The sequence below is a fragment of the Lingula anatina genome, chromosome 8 (assembly GCF_051362555.1).
Source record: "Lingula anatina isolate TDL-2025a chromosome 8, LinAna3.0, whole genome shotgun sequence".
Classification (NCBI taxonomy): Eukaryota; Metazoa; Brachiopoda; class Lingulata; order Lingulida; family Lingulidae; genus Lingula; species Lingula anatina.
Genome location: NC_141774.1, coordinates 13,424,795 through 13,447,914, shown reverse-complemented (window position 1 = coordinate 13,447,914; position 23,120 = coordinate 13,424,795). Strand labels below are relative to the sequence as shown.

Below are 23,120 nucleotides of genomic sequence, written 5' to 3'. Positions count from 1 at the left end.
TTGGTAACCGGTGACTTTGTAAGCCCATAGGGCTGGGCCGTTACTTATATAATCACATTATTGTATTATATTTGTATATATTCGGCATTGTCACGAAAATAAATCCATTTAACTAACTATACGTGAAAAGTGATAATACATGTATGGACATGGTAAAGGGTAACAGAGCATGGCGATCACAATGAAGCAACTCGCGTTGAAGAGAGACACGAACACTCGTCATCTCCGACACGGTTCTATAACCACAGTCCTTCACAATCATCGAAGTAATTCTCTCTAAATCTCTAGTCCCAACCGCTGTCCCATGACAAAGTCAAAAGATCGCGATTCCGTGGCGTCAGATCCTCCGCTGTGTTTGGCTGGTCGCATGGCTTAGTTAACTCGGGACCTCTCCACGTTACGACTGCAGCTCAGCTCGACCTTGACCATGGAGGTTCAAAATGGTGGACACATCAAGGCGGCATGGGATGGACACAGGTAAGAAGTCTCATGATGAGTTAAGAATTGTTCAAAGTCAACACACACGATAAACGAAATAAGAAAAAGTAGCGAGGGCCACGTATTGATGCGTTTCGCGAGTCCAGAGAAACGTTATTGGTCTGAAGTGACAGTGTGTGGCCAGGGGTCCATTTCCCCACGTATTCAATGTCAGCTTCAGAGCCAGGACAACTGGACAACCCAGGTCCAAATGGTAAAAACCTGAGCTGTCCGCTCTCCTCTGTGGTCGGTCAGTGTTAGATGTCTGTCTGTAGATATGTGTATTTACCAGCGGGGGATTTAGGGGTGGTGTCAGGGAGGTCCTGACCCCCCCCCCCCCCCCCCCTCCTTCGATTTCTGATTTAAAAAAACGCACCAAAAATATGTCTAGCTGAATCATAATTCTAAACTGTACTAAATGGCCCCGTTTGACCTCCAAGACACCAATTTCTTTTCGGGGGCCCTCGAGCGTGCCCACGAATCTGAAACCATGGAGGTGAGGGTCAGCCTCGCAATCCAAGGCCTGTCAATCCCTAAGAAACTGGACCCCCTTCAAACGTTCTGGATCTGCCCTGCTTACCACATGGTCTCAGGAAGAAGAGCCTTTTTGACCAGTGTCTGTTGTAAAGTTTACCATTGAAGTCATTTAGTGATTCTGTATTTATGACACAGTCCGGCAGTTTATTTCTTTTGTTTGTAACTCTTATGTTGACAGAATTATTTATTTATTTATTTATTTATTTATTTATTTATTTATTTATTTATTTAGTGTATTAATAATTCCTCACAAAATAACAGAAAAAAAGAGACGTATGTAAGCCTTAATAAAGCTACATATATTCCGCTCTCTTCGACTTATAAAAGCCTCAAAATATATTGAGTTGCGTAAGCTGTGTAATTATTTTTGTTTATTGCTTATCTGTGCCTCCGTGTCTCGTTTTGCGACGCCAGTGCCTATTGTCCTTTGCCGGGCTTGTCTAATAACACTGTTGTATGTTCTTGAATGTACAGTTTGTACTATGTCGGAGACAATCACTTTAATGGTAATTTTGCGTGATTACTTTGATGTGTTTGAAGTCTGCCGGTCAAGTTATTCTTCGTAATTTAACTTTAAATATCCTGAGTTAATTCTACCACTGAGCTAAATAGTTGAGTCTACGTACTCATCGGTAAAGGTACTCTCCATGAGATTTACCTGCCAAAGTGGTTTTTCCCAGGGAAATAAGCAAGTTTTACCCACGAATCATTTATCTATCCCTCTCTGCACTTCGATTCGACCTTATATAAAAGTTACAAAGGTTGATTTTAGCGTAGAAGCACTGGCCAGTCATTATAACAGCAACCATTTTCTAGTAATCTCTAATGGTAATATCAACATCAGGTAGGCTGCAGAACTTAAATCTTTTTTAAAGTTTTATTAAGAGGCTGTGGATAAGCATTTGGGGATTTTCAAACTCATGGAGTGTACATGTACCTTTAATCGCCCTTGTGATAAGTTTGCAGCTTGAATATTTACACCTTAAGAGTCCTTCGTCTTGCTGTAATTTCCTACTTAGTTTGAAAAAAAACACAGGGTGAACAAATTTTTGGCGGGAACAACAACATTAACCTTTTAAACTGACTATTGTTGACTTTCTCTGAATTTTCCCTGAACAACTTCAACGTAACGATTTTAATGTCGAATTTGTAAAAAATATAACATCGCTCACAGGGACATTGACAACGGTGCCTTACAGTGCTTAGCTGGGTCTAACTTTTAACCTTTCATACACTTTGCAAGCTTCAAGACACCTTACAGTACTTAATGTTCCCAGTACCTGATTAATTTGTACAAGGACCATTGAGTCTTAGATTTAAAGCAGAGATATAATGGAAGAGTCCACCAACGATCATGGAAAACCGACTTGTTGTTTTATTGTTCGTGTAATTGTCTTGTTTTGACACCTTGCCCAGGTGGGTGCACTTCTTTTGTCTGATTCCCCTTTGTGTAGAGCTTGGGCAATTTCATTAGACAACTAAGCTTCCAAACTTGCCAAGTTTTGTGACGCCAATATATGCACTTTAAGTGTATGTTTCAGATTCCTCAGTTTAAGAGAACCAGGGCAAGGAAGAACAGTGCGATGTGGCACCAGTCTGCAACCACCTTTTATTTTACTCTAACACTCATCTCCGCGATACCTGCATTCACATATGGTTTGTAGTCCGATTTTTCTAACTTAATCAATGTTAACCTCTGTAACACATTCACGATATTTTGCTTTGTTTTCTATGTGTTTCAATAATTTAGACATCCCATTTGATAAGCTGGGTTATCTACATATGCAAATGCCGGTAGCAGTAGTTTGTGAAGAGATTACCATTATCAAGAACAGTTTATTGCCATAACGAAAACCGCAAGATCAAACTCTTACTCTTTCGGGTCTGTCGGAGTGTAACGTTAAAATGAGTGTGCATGTTCCGATTCTGCGCGAGTGCGTCGTTCAGTAAATGTCTTTTTTTTCATCTTCTCTTCAGCGAGTCACTTCCGAGGTGCTACAATCAGCTGGAGATGCCACAAAAACGACCACCTGAAGGTACTGTATGGGATGAAAAAGTTAATGCAATTTATTCGAGGATTTACCCGCCAAATCAAAATTTCCCTCGAAAGAATTCTTTTGCTCTCGAATCATTGCTCATATCCCCACTGCGCTTGCATTTGATGATTTTTTTAACCAATTTTTATTAAATAATCTAGTTTTACTAGCACGACCCCCCTAACGCTTAGATCGCAATGACGCCCTGAACATTAAATTTTTAGAAGGAAATATCGACCTTATTTTTAAAGGGGGTTAATCGTTTTTTGGAAGTCGACTTATTACAGCGACCAGTCCAAAAGTGCCACCTTTCTACCGACATCGTAGTTATTGCTGTTAAGAAATACTAAACAGGCAGATGATTAAGGTGCTTCTCTTCGAACTCGTTTCATTAGCCAACTCTGACAGATCCTCACTAAAGCAGGTTTTGCTCCTTTCACATGCACGATCTCTGCTGGTTAGTTAAACTGACCGTGTCCATCGCGGACGCTTCGATTACCGGTACTTGACTCTCTTACATAATAGGCAGGCTATCAAGTTGTCGATCTGTCCAAGTGGAACGGCCTAGTTCAAATCTCTGTTGTTATTATTGATGTTATTATTATTGTTATTATGATAAATTGATAGACAAGTGATGAGCTATAATTATAATAATTATTATCATTATCTGTACAAATTAGGTTGAGTTTTACTACCGGTCAGCGTGGAGACTGGGAACTGGGCCCTGTGGTCCACGGTGCAGTGTCAGACACGTTGGTCAACAGGGAACCTTTATTATGGGATCCTGGAAGTGTTACTCAGGTATGACTAGCTCTGCGCATGCGACACTCTCTCTCTCTCTCTCTCTCTCTCTCTCTCTCTCTTTCTCTCTCTCTCTCTCTCTCTCAATATGACAGTTTTTCACGAAAGATGATCTATTACTTCGTCCAATATGACACGATCTTCCGTGTTGAGAACATGCTCTTGCCCCGGCCAGTTTTAGCCGTTCATTCGAATACCACACCCACTTGCCTAAAACCCCCTTTACACTGGACGGCGTCTTTTCTGCGTCTATTGTGCAACCATGAAATTGGCATCGCTGTGGTCGTAGAGAAGAGGCACAGGCATCTGGATGCTTATTGATCGGCCAGTTGGCGGCACGAAAAGTTTTTTTTTTCTTTTTACTTTCAAACGGGACCGTACTACAGGACGCAGAAAGGACGCCGTCGTGTGTAGAGGGGGTTTAAGCGCCTGCAGAAGCTGCGCCTCATTATCATCGTACATCGACAAGAAAAATTCAAATAATTTATTTGACATCGTTGTCATCTTTTTCTGTCCTCTTTTTTCCCCCGCCGTCGCCAGGACCAGGTTGTCTGCGTTCCAGACACTTGTCAAACCACGTGTACACGGTGACAGCTGTCAGCACCACAGAATACTATGAGGAGGGCGAGAGAGCGTTTGATTACACCTTTCAAACCTTTGGACGCTATGTGCTCGGGTAAGTGGTAGACAAAGGCTGGTTTCACTAATTTAGATCTTGGACAAATGATACGAATTATTTGTCCAAGTTTAGACTAATATTGATTATGACTCACGAGTTACTGTTCTGTTTGATAGTCTTCCAGTCATGTTTTACATACATTATTTGATTAAAGCTGTCACTGGCCATAGAATTTATTATAGTTGACAAGGTTGCGTCTCTCTCGCTTAGATGTTAACTAGAATGAACCATCAGTCCACAGGGGCGGTTCCAGGGTTATTTGAAGGGGGGTCCGGAATGACAGGCCTCGGATGCAAAGCCGACCTTTTGGTCTAAGGTTTGGGGCCTAATCAAGGGCCCAGAAAATTTTTTGTTTTGGAGAGCAAACAGAGCCCTTTGGTACTGTTTAAATCTATGATTTAGCTAGTCAAAATTCTAATTTAAAGAGGGAATATCGCTGTGACATATTTTTCAGAAACCGAAGGGGTGTGGGGGTCAGGACCACCCTGACCCCCCCCCCCCCTCCCCTCCCTCTAAATCCGCCACTGCTCCATTTAAAGATTTATAAACTTGACATAAATATGCCTGTGCGTTCCAGTTTTACGGGGTCGGCGTGGATCGGTCTAACAGAGCGTGGTGGAGAGGCGTTCAGTGTCCTCACACAGGTAAACCTAGGCTACCGCAGTGACGTCAACAAGCCCAACTCTAGTCCCCAGTCCTATGGATTGATGGCATACAGGTGCGTATGTGTGTGTCTGCGTGTGTGCTTGTGCATGCACGCGCGTGTGTTTGTGTGTGAAGGTGTGAGTAGGTGTGCGCTCGCCAGCGCATTTGTTTGTGTTTGCATGTGTACTTATTTATTTGCTTGTGTCTCTGGTTTTTGTGTATACTAATGCGTGAGTGTGTGCGCGTTTGTTTATTTATGCGAGTGTGTTTGTTTGTGTGCGCTTATGTATGAATGTCCATCCTCTTATCGGATCTGTTGATGCATGCCCACGTGTGTAAGTGCTTGTATGTGTTGATGTGTGTTAAAGTGCGTGCATGTGCACTTACCGGTATGTCTGTCTTAACGTTGTGTACGTGCTTGTACGTATACATGGCGTGCGTATTCATGGTGTAATAATGTCTTGGTCCTTTTTATGACTACGTGCCGAAACTGTGATACTATTTACCTTTCGGTTTCAGGATAAATGTCTGCCGTGGATGTGACGCCACCATAGAGTTCCCGGTGCTGGACCCAGAGGGTGATTTTGTCCGGTGCCGCTGGGGGCACGGAGATACGGAGTGCGGCAGCGTGTGCGGCAGGCTGAAAGGGGCCATTTTGTACGACGTGAGTCTATTGGCGTATGTGGACATATGTCCAGGCACTTCTATGTTGAGAGCCAAATTCGGCAAAGCCCGCTTGTTTTGTTTGAGAATCGTTTCATAATACATTGTTACATTGTTTAGACATAAGGAACAAAAGTATACTTTGGAAAGACAAACTACATCCCGACCATTTTCTTTTCTATCTCTTTCTCTCCCTCTCTCTCTCTCTCTCTCTCTCTCTCTCTCATGTCTGTTTATATTTCAGAACTGCACGCTGTATATACCCAACACCGATGTTTTCAATCATGGCGATTTGTATGCTGTCGCGCTTATCATTGAAGATTTCCCGCGCAGACCTATCACGCTAGGTGGAGCCACGAAGAATGATGAGACTCCGTTGTCTGCTGTACCTTTACAGGTAAGCATGTAAGCTTATTTCTAATTTGGTGAATATATAATTGATTTGTCGTTGTGATAAACGCCAAATTTGTGTAAAACGTTTATACTAAAAACTGACATTCATCAGCACAAACTGCTTGTCACAGTAATTAATTTGTAAAAAAATAGTTATTTTAGTAGTTTTAACGTAGTTTGTTTTACTTATCTCATATATTGGTCTAAAGACAAACTCTAGAATTGCCATGTCTCTGTTCTCATTAAATAAAGAACAATAGATTAACTCTACAGGTCACCGTGGCATTATCATTATTATTTATTTATTGATTGATTTATTTTTTATTATTATTATTATTATTTTTGTGACATCCTTTATCAGAGTTCTAACAGCGAGAATTTCTTTTTCTTGGCGGTCATCATGTGTTGCCAAACTGTCTCAGTGAGCTCATCCTACCGTGTAAATACTGCTGAGTTATTTATAAGGCCTATCGCTCAATGTTACAGATCTTTAAATTAACGTAACGGACAAGCTTGTTTACTAAACCAAGATCTGGGCGTCTATTTAAAGGCGCCAAAACTGACACCTGTTTGTTTTTTTTCCGATTGCTCTGTCAATACGTTTGTGAGTGAGATAATACACTGTCAACCTGAGCGATATTTGCCCAAACAGCTCGAAGGGCACCGAGATGTTCAATGTTTATGTATGGCGAGAGGGTGGCAGTGCGTTATTTGACATGCATACCGAGAAAAAATAATTACATTTCACCAAAAAACACCCGAATCAAGCATATATCACAACAGTCATATTGCATCTGTGCGTATGTAAGGTGTGTATATGACATTCACTGTCATGTCATTTGACTAGGTTCTGATCAAAGCATTGGAAATTGGCAGCTACGACGACATCCCTGTCTTGTTGAAGTCTGGACTGTCTTCCGGGCCCACAGCCATCGCGCCGGCTGCGAGTTTCCACAGGAGGGTCCGAATTCTAAGCCGGTTGCCGTATGTATAGTGTACTGATTTATTTGTGTAGAGATGCAGTTAGATATCTATTCCCATGAATGTACTTTATTTGTGAAGGAGTATACTACGTATCAATAAAGAAATCTGATTCCTAGTCCCCAAGACCGAACTCAAACATCCCTTAGAAAGATTCCCAAAAGAAAATTATATTTACTAGATATTTGAAGACATTTTTTCTGTGTATTCACTATCTTTGCACATTTCTGTTCTTTGTTTTGGCTAGGTTTTTTCCACGTCATGCAACCGACATTAGGGTACAGAGTGGCTTGAACGCCATGTTAAAAAAGGGAAAAGTAGATTTAAGAAAAAGAAATCCGATACGTTGCATTTGATCAATTTCGTTTGTTGATTCTTGTTTTAAGGTCAATTCCATTGGATTCAGCTCGTTTTCTGCTTCACATTTTAATTTTTCTAGCATAGATGAATTTATCCTGCTTGCACCGTACGGTGTCACGAGAACTACCGTGGAGCAGATGTCTGAGAATATGTATTATGTTGATATCTCGTGGACGCCGATGGCAAACCAGACTGGCTATTTTACTATTGGCTGTTATGCAGTGAATATAAGAGAGTGAGGCACTGATGTTAGCGATATCCAAAAGTCCAAAGTTGTTATCAATTTATTTATTTATTTATCTATCTATTTGTTTATTAGATGCCTCACATAGGTAAAAAATAATATGTAAAATATACTATAAGCTTAACTGGATCTTACATAGTAAAACTGAAGGACCGTTCACAAATTCGTATAGATTTATAGAATATACTTGATGACTGTTCACGCTTTCAATCGGTTTCAGCATCTCAAGCGATTTCCTTTACGAGACTGTTATGGCGAACGGTAAGTCGACTCCTTTTTCTACTCGATCACATGAACTTTTTGTCGATGTTAATCATACTTTTACCCGAATTAATGGATGTCGTTTTTAGATACCATGGCTACATATGACAGCAAGGCCAATAGAGGAGAGAGCTGCCTTGATATTGAGTCAATCTTGAAATATAAGTTTGTTATTCCTGTTTTCCACCAAATAAATAAATTGAATAACTAAAAGAAATAAGACTTAAATTCACAATTAATCTTCAATTATTTTCAATTCTCTAAATGTTAAATCGGATACTTGGATGCTTCATGAATACATCATGGATACTATACATATTACCCCTGACGGGACCTTCTCTCTTGCAGATCTTGACGAGTGTATAAACCGCCCATGCCTGAACGGACGATGCGTAGACTTATATCGTATGTTTTATTGCGCCTGTGAGGCCGGCTGGACGGGAACGCTTTGTGAAACGGGTATCGTATGGCCGTCAAAAGTCTGTCTAAAATATTCTTAGCAAGTCCAACCTGCCATCTTTTTAGAATACTTGGCGTTTTGTTAGCCTTCAATGACGTAACTGCACTAATAGCGCCTCTAGCGGGTTTTCTTTTAACTAAACAACGGAGATATAGCAATTCATCATGTGATTTATTAGCACACAAATTCAATCGCTGCATTTGTTTTATAAGAGAATAAGATACCTACAACAAAAAATAATAAATGGTCCGTTCAGGGCAACTTAAGTGAAATGTATGCTTTAGTTCTCTTGTCATATTTGCGCGAAAAAGGGCTTTGGCCAATGTAGGAGTAACGCTTGGTCCCCCAGCACGGGTCAGTGCGATTGTTTAAACTCTTATTTGTACTCAGAAGTAGCCTGATCTGTCAGTATTTGAATTGTTTGAAACAAATAGTTTTCTGTATTCACTAACATTACACTGAATTTGAGAGAGTACGAATCCAAACGTAGCCACGAGCTGTTTCAATGCTGTATATGTTAAGTGTAAAATGAGAACCTTTATCATAGTTTTTCTTTTTCTTTCATAAGACATAAACGAGTGTGAAAGCGACCCTTGCCATAACGGAGCCACGTGCCACGACGAAGTCAATGGATTCTACTGCGCATGCGTAGCAGGCTTCACAGGAGTTTTCTGTGAGACGGGTATGTTATGTAAGATCATTTAAGTTGATGCTTTAGATATTTAAATTACAAGTTATACAGATAAATATACTTTGAATGCATGACTGATTATGTCTTCTGAAATTACTTTCGTGTCCATATTGAAATGTTGACGTAGTTTTTTTAGCAGTTTATAAAATTAAAGTGTTATTACATATTTTGAAACACTTTTTTTATCTTTGGAGCATTATATTTTGCAGAAATGAACGAATGTAGCAGCAACCCGTGTTTCAATGGCGGAACATGTAATGATATGGTGAATATGTTTAGCTGCGCATGCAAAAATGATACAACTGGTGTATTATGCCAAACACGGATTCCATGTATGTCCCTTCTCTATCTCTCTCATTTATTTCATTCCCCTCTCTTCCCCCCTCTCTCCCCCCCAGCCTCTCTCTCTTTCTCCTTTCCTTGTCTCTCTTTCCATAAGGTAGATATAGTAAGGTGCCCCTAGACGTTATGAGAAATATATTTCCTGTAAGAATTATTCTTTAGATTACAGTTTTATTTTTATTTTATAACTACCAATTGTTTTATTCTTATTTTCACTTAAGATATTCGTATTTATTTTACACTTTACGGTGTGTGTTGATTGATTGATCATGCGTATTCTGTTGTTCCTTATAATGTATTCATATTGTTACATTTGCAGCAATGCATAATGAGTGCTCTGTGTCTACTGACTGTTTAAACGGTGGGACGTGCATGTTTTCGGGGAATAATTATGTTTGCGCATGCGCGCCAGGCTTTACTGGGGAATTGTGTGAAACAGGTAAGAATTGACCAAAATACACCCGTGATACTACCGACAGCTAGTACCTTGAGTTGCTTGTTGTTTTATTATCCTTTATACCCTATGTAGCAAGTCAACATTTAGTTCTGAAAAAGGGTGCGAAATTGAAAGCACGCATTGGCTCCACTGCACCTCTTTATTTTGTTTAATTTATTTGTTGCGTTTGTTATCACTCAAATTATGTCACTAAGTATATTTGAGTAATTAAAAAAATGGTGTTTTTTAAGCTACTCCAGTTAAGCCAAATTCATAGTTTTGTTCCATCTGGTTATTTTAGTTTAAGACAAATGATAAAAACTTAGATTTAATTGCAACTCTATCTTTAAGTTATCCCATTTATCATATCAGAGATTGACGAATGTTCCAGTCGGCCATGCTTGAATTGTGGGGTGTGTCAGGGCGGCATGGACACTTTCACGTGCGACTGTCCCCTTGGTTACACAGGAGAAGTGTGCGAAACAGGTAAGATATATGCAAGTTCGTAAACTTTTATATCGGGATGTGACGAGTTAATTAAAAGTTTTAACACGCTTTATTACTGTGGAGCTGCCAAACTGGTCTATTACAGGGTGTAGAACTATGATTCAGCTAGTCAAAATTCTAATTTGAAGAGGGGACCATTGGTGTGATTTTATTTCAGAAATCGAAGGGGAGGGGCCAGGTTCCCCCTGACACCCCCCTAAATACTCCACTGTATTAATCTTCCTCTCTACAACTTATTGTTCTAACATTTTGCAAATTGTGACCATTTTTGCGTGTTCTGTTGAATTCGGACCATAAGCTTGGTATGTAAGTGCAACCCAGGAGTGCGATTTTCTTAATAACCAACTGAAGAAGGCGATCAAAGAGGCTAAGAAATGCATGAAAAGCAAAATAGAGGAAAGCTTTTTAACACTAAGAACTCTGGGGAATTGTGGTCAAATATATCCTTAATTACTAACTACAAGGGCTCAAAACACTCTGCTGACAAAGGAGATGCGTCACTACCGGATAAACTGAATGACCTTTATGCACGCTTTGATAAAGACAATAGTTCTTCTACAACGGTTTTACCTCCGACTTCCCAAGCTGACAATACTGAAGCAGTTTCGCTCACCATTCACCCCTGGCAAGTAAAACGGCAATTTATGCGTCTCTACAAATCCGCAAAGTACCATTGCTCTGGAAGACGGCGTCTATCATCCCGGTACCAAAATCCGACCGAGTTTCCAGCTTAAACGATCTTAGACCCGTGGCTCTGACTCCGGTGCCCATGAAAATTTTAGAAAAATTAGTTTTAAATTTTATTAAAGAAATTGTGCCGGAAACCTTGGACCCACTGCAGTTCGCTTACCGATCTAACAGAAATGTTGAAGATGCAATTAATCTGTGCCTACACACTGTACTACAACACTTAGATAACAAACATTCTTATGCAAGGATTTTATTTATTGACTACAGTTCAGCTTTTAACACAATTGTGCCAAAAAAACTATATCTGAAACTTTTAAACCATCTTAAGCTACCTGTTTTTATTTGTGACTGGATTTTAGACTTTCTTTTAGATAGAAGACAATCTGTTAAAGTCGGCTCTTTTAGCTAAAAAACAACAGTCTTAAATACCGGTGCACCACAGGGATGCGTCCTTTCACCTTGTCTTTACTCCCTTTTTACCTATGATTGTACTAGTGTAAGCGACGGGACTTTTCTCATGAAATTTGCGGATGATACTACGCTTGTGGGGCTAGTTACTGATAATGACGAGAGTACATATAGAGAATCTGTTGAGTCGGTGTTAAGCTGGTGCGAGAGTAATGATCTTATCTTGAACGTAGCTAAAAAAGTGGATTTTAGAAGGAATCAGAATGTAAAGGTACCACTCACCATTGGTAATGTTGAAATTAGTAGAGTAGAGGAATTTAAACTACTTGGTATACACCTTAACAGTAAATTGAATTGGAAGGATAACACCGCAAAGAGTGTAAAGAAGGCACGGCAAAGACTGTATTTTTAAAGATCATTGAGAACTTTTACTGATAGCGTGCCTATTTTAGTCAATTTTTACAGGTGTGTAATTGAAAGTATTCTAGCGTACGGAATTATAATATGGTATAGCGGAACAGCTGGGGAGGAAAGGAAGAAATTAACAAACGTTGTAAAAACTGCAAGCAGGATTATTGGGCAGGATCTCCCCAAGCTGGATGATATTTTTAAAGACAGAATGGAGAAAAGAATTGTCAACACCATGAAAGACTGTTTCCATCCTGCATCATCTCTTTTTACTTTTTTACCAAGCAACAGTAGACTTTAACTTTTAAAGGCAGTAAACGCTTTTTAAACAGCTTTTATCCAAGTGCAGTGACGCATTTTAATTTGATCTCAAAACTAAATTCTTAATTTATTTATTTATTGTATTATTTTATTATTTTACTCTGTATATTGCTCCAAAAGAAAATGATTTCCGATTTTTATAATTGGCTAAATAAACTCTTATCTTATCTGATGTCGTTGATGTATCACTTTATCATATGTGCAGAATCCCACTCAGCAAACGCGCTATTTAGGATAACGTGACTAACTGTTTGAGACTAAGTAGAATAGTTTAGCAACGCAGAATTTTTGGCATGTTAATTGGCAATGACTTGTTTTTAGATGCAATTAAAAAGTTGAATCGAACACAGAGTTTCTTTTTAAAAACCCTTTGAACAAAGCCAACCCACTTTGTAATGCCCTCATACATTTCAATTGTAGACATAGATGAGTGTGCTGTAAATCCATGTTTCAATGGAGGGACGTGTCAGGAGCATATCGGTGGTTTTACCTGTACGTGTGGCCAAGGTTGGGTAGGCCTCACCTGTCAAGGTAAGTCGGGGTATCTTAATGTTTTTTCTTGGCTATTATTTTTTAATTAATTTTAATTTAATTTGTATGTTTGTGTGCTGCTTGTTATTTGAGTTTCCATATATGTTAATATTTATCGGTGTTAACTTAGACGCCTTACAATAAATTTTAGACACAAGAACACTATTAATCATGTATAAATCTCAATAAAAATATAGCCATCTTCACAATACATTTTACATATGTGAAATATCAATACTTCAGCTCCCGACCTGTGTGTGGACAATCCGTGTCAAAATGGCGGTACTTGCACAAATGTGGGCGGATCCTTCAGCTGTAACTGTGAGCAACCGTGGACAGGTACCTCATGTGATGGTGGGTGTATTTAAATTAATTTAAATAATGTAATAATATAATATTTAATGAAAAGTTTAAGAGTTACCCATTAGAGAATGTACGTCATGTCTTTTGTTTTGTTTAAAGTTTAAATGGTAAAATGTAATAGTAAAACTATCTTCGAAGCATTCAGAAAAGATGACACAGCATCAAATTAAGCACTGTCAACTGAACTGGAAGTACGTAGGCCTACCCCTCATATTCATTGACGCCCTTAATTAAGACTTGCAGGTTTATCCTTCATGCGATTACCAACAGTTTAACGACCACGTGGTGTTATCCTTGGAAGAAGATTTTGACGGGGTGGACCGATTCCTCTTCCTCGGCGGAAAATCTGAAGAGGAATGTGCGCTCGAGTGCAGCAAGGTATGATAAAAGTTAGTTGAATTTATAAAAATTGAGATCTCACAAGGATAGCTGTAAACAGTGTCTGGTTGTTTGTAAAACAAGTTTATTACATAGAAATATTTGTTTAATATGTAACTAATGGTTTTGTTTTGTTTGTTTGTATTTGCATCGCATATTGTTGCTCTTAAGCATCTATACTTACATTGCTATATCAAAAGTGTATATTCTGTTGGCAGTTCATACATGATATTAATCAAGCACAATCCTAAATAAGTTGTGTTCACTAATGTTTGAAAAAGATGACTATTTATTAATTTTAATTGAATTATTGATCATTAATTCAATTATAGGAGACGCGCTGTGTTGCTTACACCTTTATACGATATTTGACGCCTGTGGCACCACCTATTGACTATGAAGCACACCAAAAATGCGGAAATATTTATCAACAGACAGTTGAACGTGCAGCGAACGAGTCATACAGTGAAGTCCCAGTTGAGAGTGACTTGGAAACCGTGATGGAAAATGATACACTACACGTTGTGACACGAAGCAACGAAAGTCACCAACAGGTGACTAAAACTGGTGTATTGATACTACGGCGCCAACTTTCGGAGAATACGGCAAATGCATGTTTTGGGACAAGCTCTCGCTCCAGGCGTTTGAACGGATTCTTTGACTCTTCGGGAGAAGTGAAAGCTGTAAGTGGAGTCAAGAATAAGTGCACCACAAACAAAGGTAAGGTGATATCCTTGTAAACATTAATAGCATAGTAACGTTTTCCTTTTGTTTGATTTGTACTGAAAGTGTAAAACCCCGGATTCATTTTTCCATACCAGATTGTACTTGTGGTTCATGATGTTTCGAAATCGAATTGTCAAGTCAAACAGTCAGCGCTAGATTTTGACCCATTTACGTCACGCTTACTTTAACCAGTATGCATCTACTGGCAGGCGGATTATCTGTTTAAGTAGGCACTGAAGGAAAGTTAAATTCTGTGCCAGATTTTGGTAAAATATCTGGTCTTCGCGTAGTTAAAGATGCGGCTTATTCAGGCCTACCCAACTACCAGACTCGGCACCGAATGATCCTGAATTCACCGGTATATCAGACCACACTACCCGTTTTCAAGGTGTGTATCAGATCGCATTACACAGTATCATACCCTGAACAAATTTTGAGTGGTGATGCAATGCTTTTCAACCCCGCTGAGAATCGTCACTATCACATCGCGTACTAAGCAAGAGCGGTGTCGCGTCTGATACTGTGTAATGCGATCTGACACACACCTTGAAAACGGGTAGTGTGGTCTGATCTACCGGTGAATTCAGGATCATTCGGTGCCGAGTCTGGTAGTTGGGTAGGCCTGTTATTACAGTAGACTTGGTATCACTGAGATGGCGCATGTGTGCACGCCCGCACGCGCGTGTTGCCCTTGCAGAAAGCAAAGTCATGACATCACATAAGCTTGATCTCCATATTTCAGTTGTCGTCGGGTCTCCCCGGTGTCCGTCAGAGAACCAAGTGCCCATACAGTGTGGATGTATAAACAAGGATATCCCCGGAGGCTGTATACCACGGCTGCACCGAGGTCTCTTTGGCGGCCAGTTGGTTTGCGACGCTCATGCCGTTGGAAGCGGAATCAACACCGATAATGTTTTAGTATGTGTGTATTTAATTAACGCTGCAACGAAAAGGTTGTTTCAGGCTAAAATCCATGTAAAATTTTACTCTGAGATATATATTTCGTCCCATAAAACGTTTTAGCACTTCGAGCCCTGTAATAACCGCCTTCTATATTTCTGTATTAATAAAGTCGTCTTATGATTAAGCATCATTGGTACTGCACTGTGACTACAGTTATTTTGACTTCCGAAAGTTATGCCATTTTACACTCATTTCGAACATACATATTTCATTTTTAGTATGAAGCAAGTGAGTCTTACATAGATACATCTTTACACAAGATCACCCTGCCATCTTTAAACTTGAACATGTTATTTCCAGTCTATTCTAACATGCGCCGAAGAATGTAGGCACTCAAGAGTACACTACCAAGAATTCAAACAGAACCTTGGAGATTTAGAAAATACTACTTTCAAGCCTTCAGTACGTTGTCCTGCAGAACTGGTGGCACCTGTGATTCTAGGATGCACTATATTTACGACAGGGGTTATGTAAGTATAGTTATTTGTATTATTTCATCACAAAAGGTGCGTTTAAATGCAACTAATGTACTTTTAACTTAATGGGGTAGAAACTATGCGTAGAGATATCCAAAATGCAAGTCAAGCATCTTGTTATCACCTATAAATAAAATAAACAGAGATTTGGATAAATACTTATAAATTCACCTGATCACATTATCGAATTTATTTTTTTAAGTACTAAACTGTTTGGATATTTGGCAATGAACATGCATTATTTTACCGTTTACATGCTATATCTGAATCTTATCTTTGACAGTGATCCCATAAGTGTGCCCCGCCCATTACTAGACCACGTGACCGGAACCTGTACACCGGACAGAAACATTACAAAGAATAATGGAGCTCACGTAGAAATCGTGCTGGCCTGTATGAGCAGTAAGTACATCACGTAAAAATGCAATGGGACATTACTATAGAGCTAAGCTCGGGATCACGTTATATGCTTTCCCAGCGCAAGCAGAACGTTTTGATGCCTTAATGTTTTTGTTATATAAACGTTATGGTAACGTTATAATAACGTTACCGTAAAGTTTTGGGGTAATATAAACGTTACGGTAACGTTATAATAACGCTGTGTATGCTGGGTTTCAACCGCAGCCAACATGCCACCATGCAGGACCGAGTATATAGGAAATGCTTTGCACAAAAAGACTGTGTATTTATTTGATCGCGATGAGGATTTTTAAAACTATATTTCTTTTTTTTTTTATACAGATGTGTCCCCATGGTCAGAGTGGTCAAAATGTGACCGGAATAACAGACGGACACGGCAAAGACTTTTATTGGTAATTTGAATGATTTAACTTCTCACTTATAGTAATATACATTTCCTTGTTTGCATAACGTTAATATTAGCAAACGGCGGTGTTTGGCGAAAACATGTGCCACCATTCAATTTGTTAGTTGTAGCTAAGTATGTTGATAAAATAAATGATAATACAGCTTTATTGTTATGGTTGGACCAATATTTTTCTACATTTATTTTTAATTAATCGTAAGTTCATATTTCTTCTATAATAATAGTCAAACCTATATATTGCAAAATACGTATTTACACAGTCTCTTCTATGGTTGGTGTCATATAGCGCAGGAGCTGTGCATACACAGAGGCGTATGATATGGAAGAGGACATCGGAGTGTGCAAACGTGAGTACCAAAATAGATGGGAAGCATCCGAGATAGTCCAAAGCGAGTCGTGACGTCATGCCAGACTAAAAAATGAAACGCCTGAAAACCCGCGCGAAGCGGAGCTAAGCTAAAACGCTGTACGCCTAAATTGTCGCCTTAGACCGCAATTATACAAAAGTAGCAAGCTTATGTACCACACGAAAGTTTATGAAGACGTAGTAAATAAACTAAATTCTAACACGCTGTTAGGCTGATTTTGTGACAAGGCATGAGAAGGCATATAGGCCTACATGGCAGGCCTCACACATCCCTTTGTTTCAAACAGTTTATAACGTAACAAACGCAACAATTTCATCAAAATACTAATATCATGAGATAGTTGTATACATATTTATCTCCTCGTTGGACTGTGTAACGTAGATTATTATCCCCACGTTTCTTTCACCATTTCAGTTGCAGTGCCCGCTCCTAGTAACATCGTCTTTATTATAGATGGCTCTTATAGAGCAGGACACTCCCACTTCCGGTTGCAGCTGTTGTTCGTCATGGGAATCATGCAAGCTTTCGCGGTGGGCCGAAATTTGACTCGGTTTGGCGTTATTCAAGTTTCCGGGAAAAGTGGCATCGGGTTGCGCTTGAATGACACATTTGATATAGATACCATGATAGATATGGTGGATGATATACCGTACGTAGGCGGACCGAGGGCAACATTTGAGGCATTACAACTACTGAGGTACGTGTTTTATTCGACATTACCATCTCTAGCAGCAAACCTGTGTTTCCGCTTTAGTGTTAATTCCTACAAATTATAATATATCATTTCCACGTATGTTATTTTACACTGAAAGTTTGTTCGAATTAAACGTTTATTTTATGCTTCTTATTTAATATGACTGTTGATTGTATGATACTGCGATATGCTTAATAGTAAATTTCCAGATTTTAAGGTCATTCTTGAAATGGCCCTGAAGTTCAATATGAATAAACCACATAATAAAATAACTAATTAAAGAAAGCACTGGTATTGTCCACTGTTTTAAATTAATAATGTATGAAACAGCTGATGAAAAAAGGCATTTTCCAAAGTGGAACACGTTTTTCAATTAAATTAAATTAAATTCATTATTATATTGTGACACTTATTTTTCTCCTGTAAAAAACAGAGTCATAAACAACGGCTCCATTTACAGTTTTTCGCTTGTATCTTGCCCTTTCTATAAGTGACAAACTCAAAGCAATCCGTCTCAAACCACGTGAGCGAAATAGTTCATTTTAGAATTTTATCTCGCTTAAAATGTTTCGAGTTGCTGTATTTAGAATTTATACAAACATTTATTTGCCATTCCAGCAATGAGATGTTTATCCAGAAAAACAATACAGCGAGAAATGGACCTAACCTTGCTGTGTTTGTGAGCTGCGGCGCGTCTATAAATTCTACAGCGGTAATGCAAGCAGCAGATGATGTAAGAATTAAAGATATAAACCAATTTAATGCATATTTCACGTTCGGATGTGTGGGCCATCTGAATTAACATAAATATTAAATATTAATTTGCATGTGTGTGCGCATTTTTTTTTTCTGAGCTATCACTTCATGTTTTTTTTTTTAAACTATTTGTTCTACCTTGCAATTTCTATTCTAATAAAATGCATTTATAGAAATATCTCTTATGTAACGTTTTTAATTAACTTCGATATTAATCGTTGATTATTATTATTATGATATTTTTAGGTACATGAAGCTGGAATTCTGTATGCACGTGGTATAGGCATAGGGCCCGAGTTTGAGTACGATACAAACAGCGACGCCCACATTGCGGTAGCTGAGATAACAAGCGTTGTGCGCACCAATGTCACATTCCACCACATCAGGGAACTCAGCAGGATTGACCTAATGGAAGCTTTAGTCGCCGATTTGCATCGTTTAATTGATCCTACATATGAATACGGTAAGAGGTTATGAAATACGCAAAATAATGAATAATTGACCGGAACATCACATGGGACAAGATCGTGCGTTTGTCACTGACGTCACCAGGCAACTCTACTACTCGAGTTGTCAAGGTCCTTTTTTTCTTGATAAAAAATACATCTGGATGAATTATTATTATTATTATTATTAGGTGTTGCAGTCACTCACTGGTCAGCGTGGTCAGCGTGTTCCGTTTCCTGTGGTGGCGGCGTCCAGACACGGCGACGTCGGTGTATTAATCCGCAAAGATGCAAAGAGAAACGTCTAGTGAGAACCAGACAGTGCGGTCTGCGTTGTTGTAATGGTAAGAATTGTTTAAATGCAAAAATACGGCACTTAGGTCACAGCATGTTTTACATCGCATTCAAATCAGAGTTGATCTGCGGACCAAATATGGCCGACCCACCTGAAATCGCGCCATTATCCCGTAATAGACACTGAATAAATTCCCTGATGGGAACTCGGCCGTGGGTCGGCCTTAGTTGAACCGCGAATTTGTTAGTCCGAGGATCAACCCTGTTGCGAATGCTCTCTAAAAATCCGGCAAAGGGAGAATTCAGTTTTCTGAAAAAGGGAAACTTTTAGCTCTCGTCCCCAAAGCACGCCCCAGGTGACACAAGGTGAAAAGTGAAAGTGAAAGAGCCCCCCCCCCCCCCCCCCCCGCGCCACTTAAACGAACCTTTTTTCGTAATGAAAAATGAACGTTTCACGCCTCTTGGGAAATAATTCTTAATCGAGCAAGTTCAATGGGGAGGATTATTTTTTCTGAAAAGGTGAAACTTAAAATTTTGTCCCTCAAAGCACAACCCAAGTTGAAAAGTGAAAGAGCACCAGGGTCTTATACTTATTCATAGAGGGTTTTTGTCAAAAGGGAGATTCTAAGGCCCCCTTTTACTGCCCCCCCCCACCCCCGCGCTCCAGAACTCTCTACTACAACGTAACCGTTTATAATGAAGTTAAGTTATTTTTTGTTACCATTGCGTAAGTTACATGTGGCATCTCTGTGTAGTTTGACTTATACGGAACAATGTTTAAGAGCGCATTCTCAACGAATTAAGCCAGGCTTTACAAAGCCGGTGACCTAAAAATGGCGGACGTACATGAAAGAAAAACCGCCTAATCTTTTAATAGTCTCTCCGCCTCTCACACGCCTCCCCACACGTCGTCCCTGCGGGGTACAGTAATTAAATCTCGGCTCCGAACATTAATATTTCCGTGAATATCTCTGGTGATATTATCTCCGTGGATAGTCGATTCATTGCTGCTCTACGGGCCAAATTATTCCTTTTTCGTCTCTGTTTTCAAAGATAATAGAACAGAAGAGCTTTTTTCCTTCGATCGCCTTCAGCCGCCATGCTTTCTTCACCACGAGTTTAACTGGTGAGCATGCGCACTTAATATTTCTCAGGTAGCTTCCGCATGGCGAACGGAGACGCGATTTAATTACTGTACCCCGCAGGGACGACGTGTGGGGAGGCGGAGAGACTATTAAAAGATTAGGCGGTTTTTCTTTCATGTACGTCCGCCATTTTTAGGTCACAGGCTTTGTAAAGCCTGGCTTAATTCGTTGAGAATGCGCTCTATGTTTAACTATGTTTGATTTATGTAGTCTGCATGCATTGAGTTACGCCTTTATAATAATAGAAGTATTTGGTATGTTTGTGTATGTAATCTTAGTCACCTAGGCTATATTTACAACTCTGGTAATTATTCTCAGTGGAAAACACAAGGTGTTAATAACGCCAATCACTTCGTAATATCCTTTACGTCAATAGGCTCTCTTAAGCACCGTTTGACATTAGCATTAACGAGTACACTAATCATATTTTCAAGGGCATTGTTACTGATCTTACTTCTTGATTACTGATGATTACTAAAATGACATTTAGCAAAAGTTATTAGAAGATTTCCATTCACAGGTGTTTGTTTTTTTTTAGCATCGATCAATATACTTTAGCAATATACTGTGCACCGGTACACTTATAACATGTAAATACATTAGACCTACTTTTACTCCCTTTCTCAAATTCGCATCCTACTGTTAACTAAATTAATTAATTGGCCGTGTCGAACGAAGAAACTCCATTTAAGCGACAATCTCTTACGCAATAGCCAAACTGGTTAGCTGTAAGCCTCTCAGTGTGTATCGATACAGGCGGTTTTGCCACAAGTCATTCAAAGTGTACCGGCACAATTGTATCGCTAAAGCATACCGCTCAACTTTGAAAAAGGACAAATACTAATAATATCCTAATTTTACAGCAACGCAGCATGAGGTTCACTTTGACTGCATGTTGAGTAGCAGATTGACTTTGTTATGCAACCAGGACGATTACCCAAAAATCTTGCGGGTAATTATTATTATTATTATTATTATTATTATTATTATTATATTTTAAGAGTAAATACAACAGATCATTGGAAGATTCGATGATAAATTTTGTTTTGATGAAAAAGAAGAGCAAAGTTACTGGTCAGTTATTTCAATGGCAGGCTTTACACTTGAAGATGAAGGCACAATTCGGTTGACAAAAGTGATTATATATTATTAGGAACGGTTACTTCAGTTATGTTTTCGAAATTCCTTTCTTCAAGTGTCATTTGAATTTCGTGGTTAATATAGGATTTATTTCTAGAAAATATTTACGTTTAATATAAAGCAGTCGGCGTTTTAAAGGAAATAGTGTTTTTTGTTCGTTTGTTTGTTTTTGTTGTTTGGAGGGTGTGTGTTGACGAATTTTTTCCAACCCGAAAATAGCACATGTCGAATAAGGACATTCTGACCTTTAGATAATACAAGCGCTTTCTTCCAAACTCTAAATATAGTATTTTTTTGGCTTGATTTAGGTTCGACATGTGGATTCATGTAGCATGACCAATGCATGCGAACAAGATGACGAAATACGAACGTCACTGCAGAAAAGATGTGACGGAAAGGGGCATTGCAGCGCCATCTATCCATGTGGATTGACTAATCAGGAGGAGCGATCCATCGTTGTGTCATACGAATGTTGCTACAATCCTATGTCTGGGACAGATAGTGAGTTTATGTATTATGTCCCAATTTCTATCTCGCTTTTACACGAAACACTGGGTAAAATGTGGCATTTGTTCGGATAATAAGCTTCAGCGATATTCATTTCTCGTGAAAGTCGTCCATTTTGTCAAATGCCAAACGTTTTTATATAAGTAATAAAAAGTAGGCCTATGTCGTTACTGTTTTAAGAACCGCGTAAAAATATTTTTTTCTTTTAACGTTACAATATGCATGTTAAGGTTTGCCATCGTATTATAAAAATCATGTATCCAACCGTTTTTAAAAAGAATCAGACTAAGTTGGATAGATTTTTGTCGTCATGTTTCTGACCTCTTGAGCAATTACGTTGGTGTGCAGCATTATTATTATTATTTTGAAATTGTTGTTTTTGGATTATTTAATAATGTTATTTACTTTTTTTTAGTTCAAAATGGATGAAAGTTTTGATAATGTAGCCTTCGACTCAACGACTTCCATCCCTGCACCACTCGAAGTTGTTTGAAACATCTTTATCTCCGCACGGAATACCGACAAAAAAAATACAGAGCACTCGAGACAAATATGCGCTCACAAGAGCCTTAAACAACAAGCTAGCGTCTCATATGTCGCGCATGGAACACATTGCATGCAGAGAAAGACGAAAGATGACACTGCAGCTGAGTAAAATGAGTATGTAGGCCCATTATTTTCCACGTAGGAAGAACAGATCAGAGTCTTTTTTTTTTCTTTGGTCATGCACAGCAGCTAGTATCTGCACATTTCGTTACGCGTGTTTCCACTGGCTTAGTAAAACGTGTGAGAGCATCAAGACGTCAGTAAGGTTCAACAGATAACGCAGGTGGCCAAAGAAGTGTTTTAGCCCAATACGCATTTTAACTTGGGCTGTTTGAATTTTAATTGTTAATAATGTGTACTTATCGGCAACTGCTTGGTTAGGTGAACAACTGCACGTCTTCAAAATAATTTTTAGACGAAGTCACATATTGATTGTGCCAGCTTTAACTTTTTATTTAATACTGTTGATTTTTATACATAATTTAAAAAACGAAACATCATCCTCGAAATCTTTTTTTTCTATTTTATAATGTAGTATCAGTTGTAACTTTCCGTTATATTCAGTACTGTATTTATCAACTTTTATAATAAACTCTGTCGATCTTTAAGTGAAAAAAAATT

At 38.9% G+C, this 23,120-nt stretch overlaps 1 protein-coding gene across 1 annotated transcript; it reads left to right on the top strand.

The window, feature by feature from the left end:
- Positions 1-225: 225 nt before the first annotated feature.
- LOC106158128 (uncharacterized) lies at positions 226-23,120 on the top strand. Its single transcript, XM_086994219.1, has 32 exons — positions 226-477; positions 2,556-2,670; positions 2,992-3,050; positions 3,731-3,851; positions 4,392-4,527; positions 5,108-5,248; positions 5,695-5,839; positions 6,083-6,235; positions 7,079-7,215; positions 7,652-7,807; positions 8,037-8,077; positions 8,426-8,536; positions 9,106-9,219; positions 9,438-9,560; positions 9,890-10,009; positions 10,379-10,492; positions 12,761-12,871; positions 13,115-13,225; positions 13,470-13,612; positions 13,945-14,332; positions 15,081-15,256; positions 15,602-15,771; positions 16,061-16,179; positions 16,519-16,589; positions 16,890-16,950; positions 17,386-17,668; positions 18,284-18,398; positions 18,668-18,884; positions 19,059-19,211; positions 21,170-21,258; positions 21,755-21,947; positions 22,369-23,120. The coding sequence occupies exons 1-32, from the start codon at positions 463-465 to the stop codon at positions 22,380-22,382; spliced, it is 4,215 nt and encodes a 1,404-aa protein (XP_086850345.1). The 5' UTR covers positions 226-462; the 3' UTR covers positions 22,383-23,120.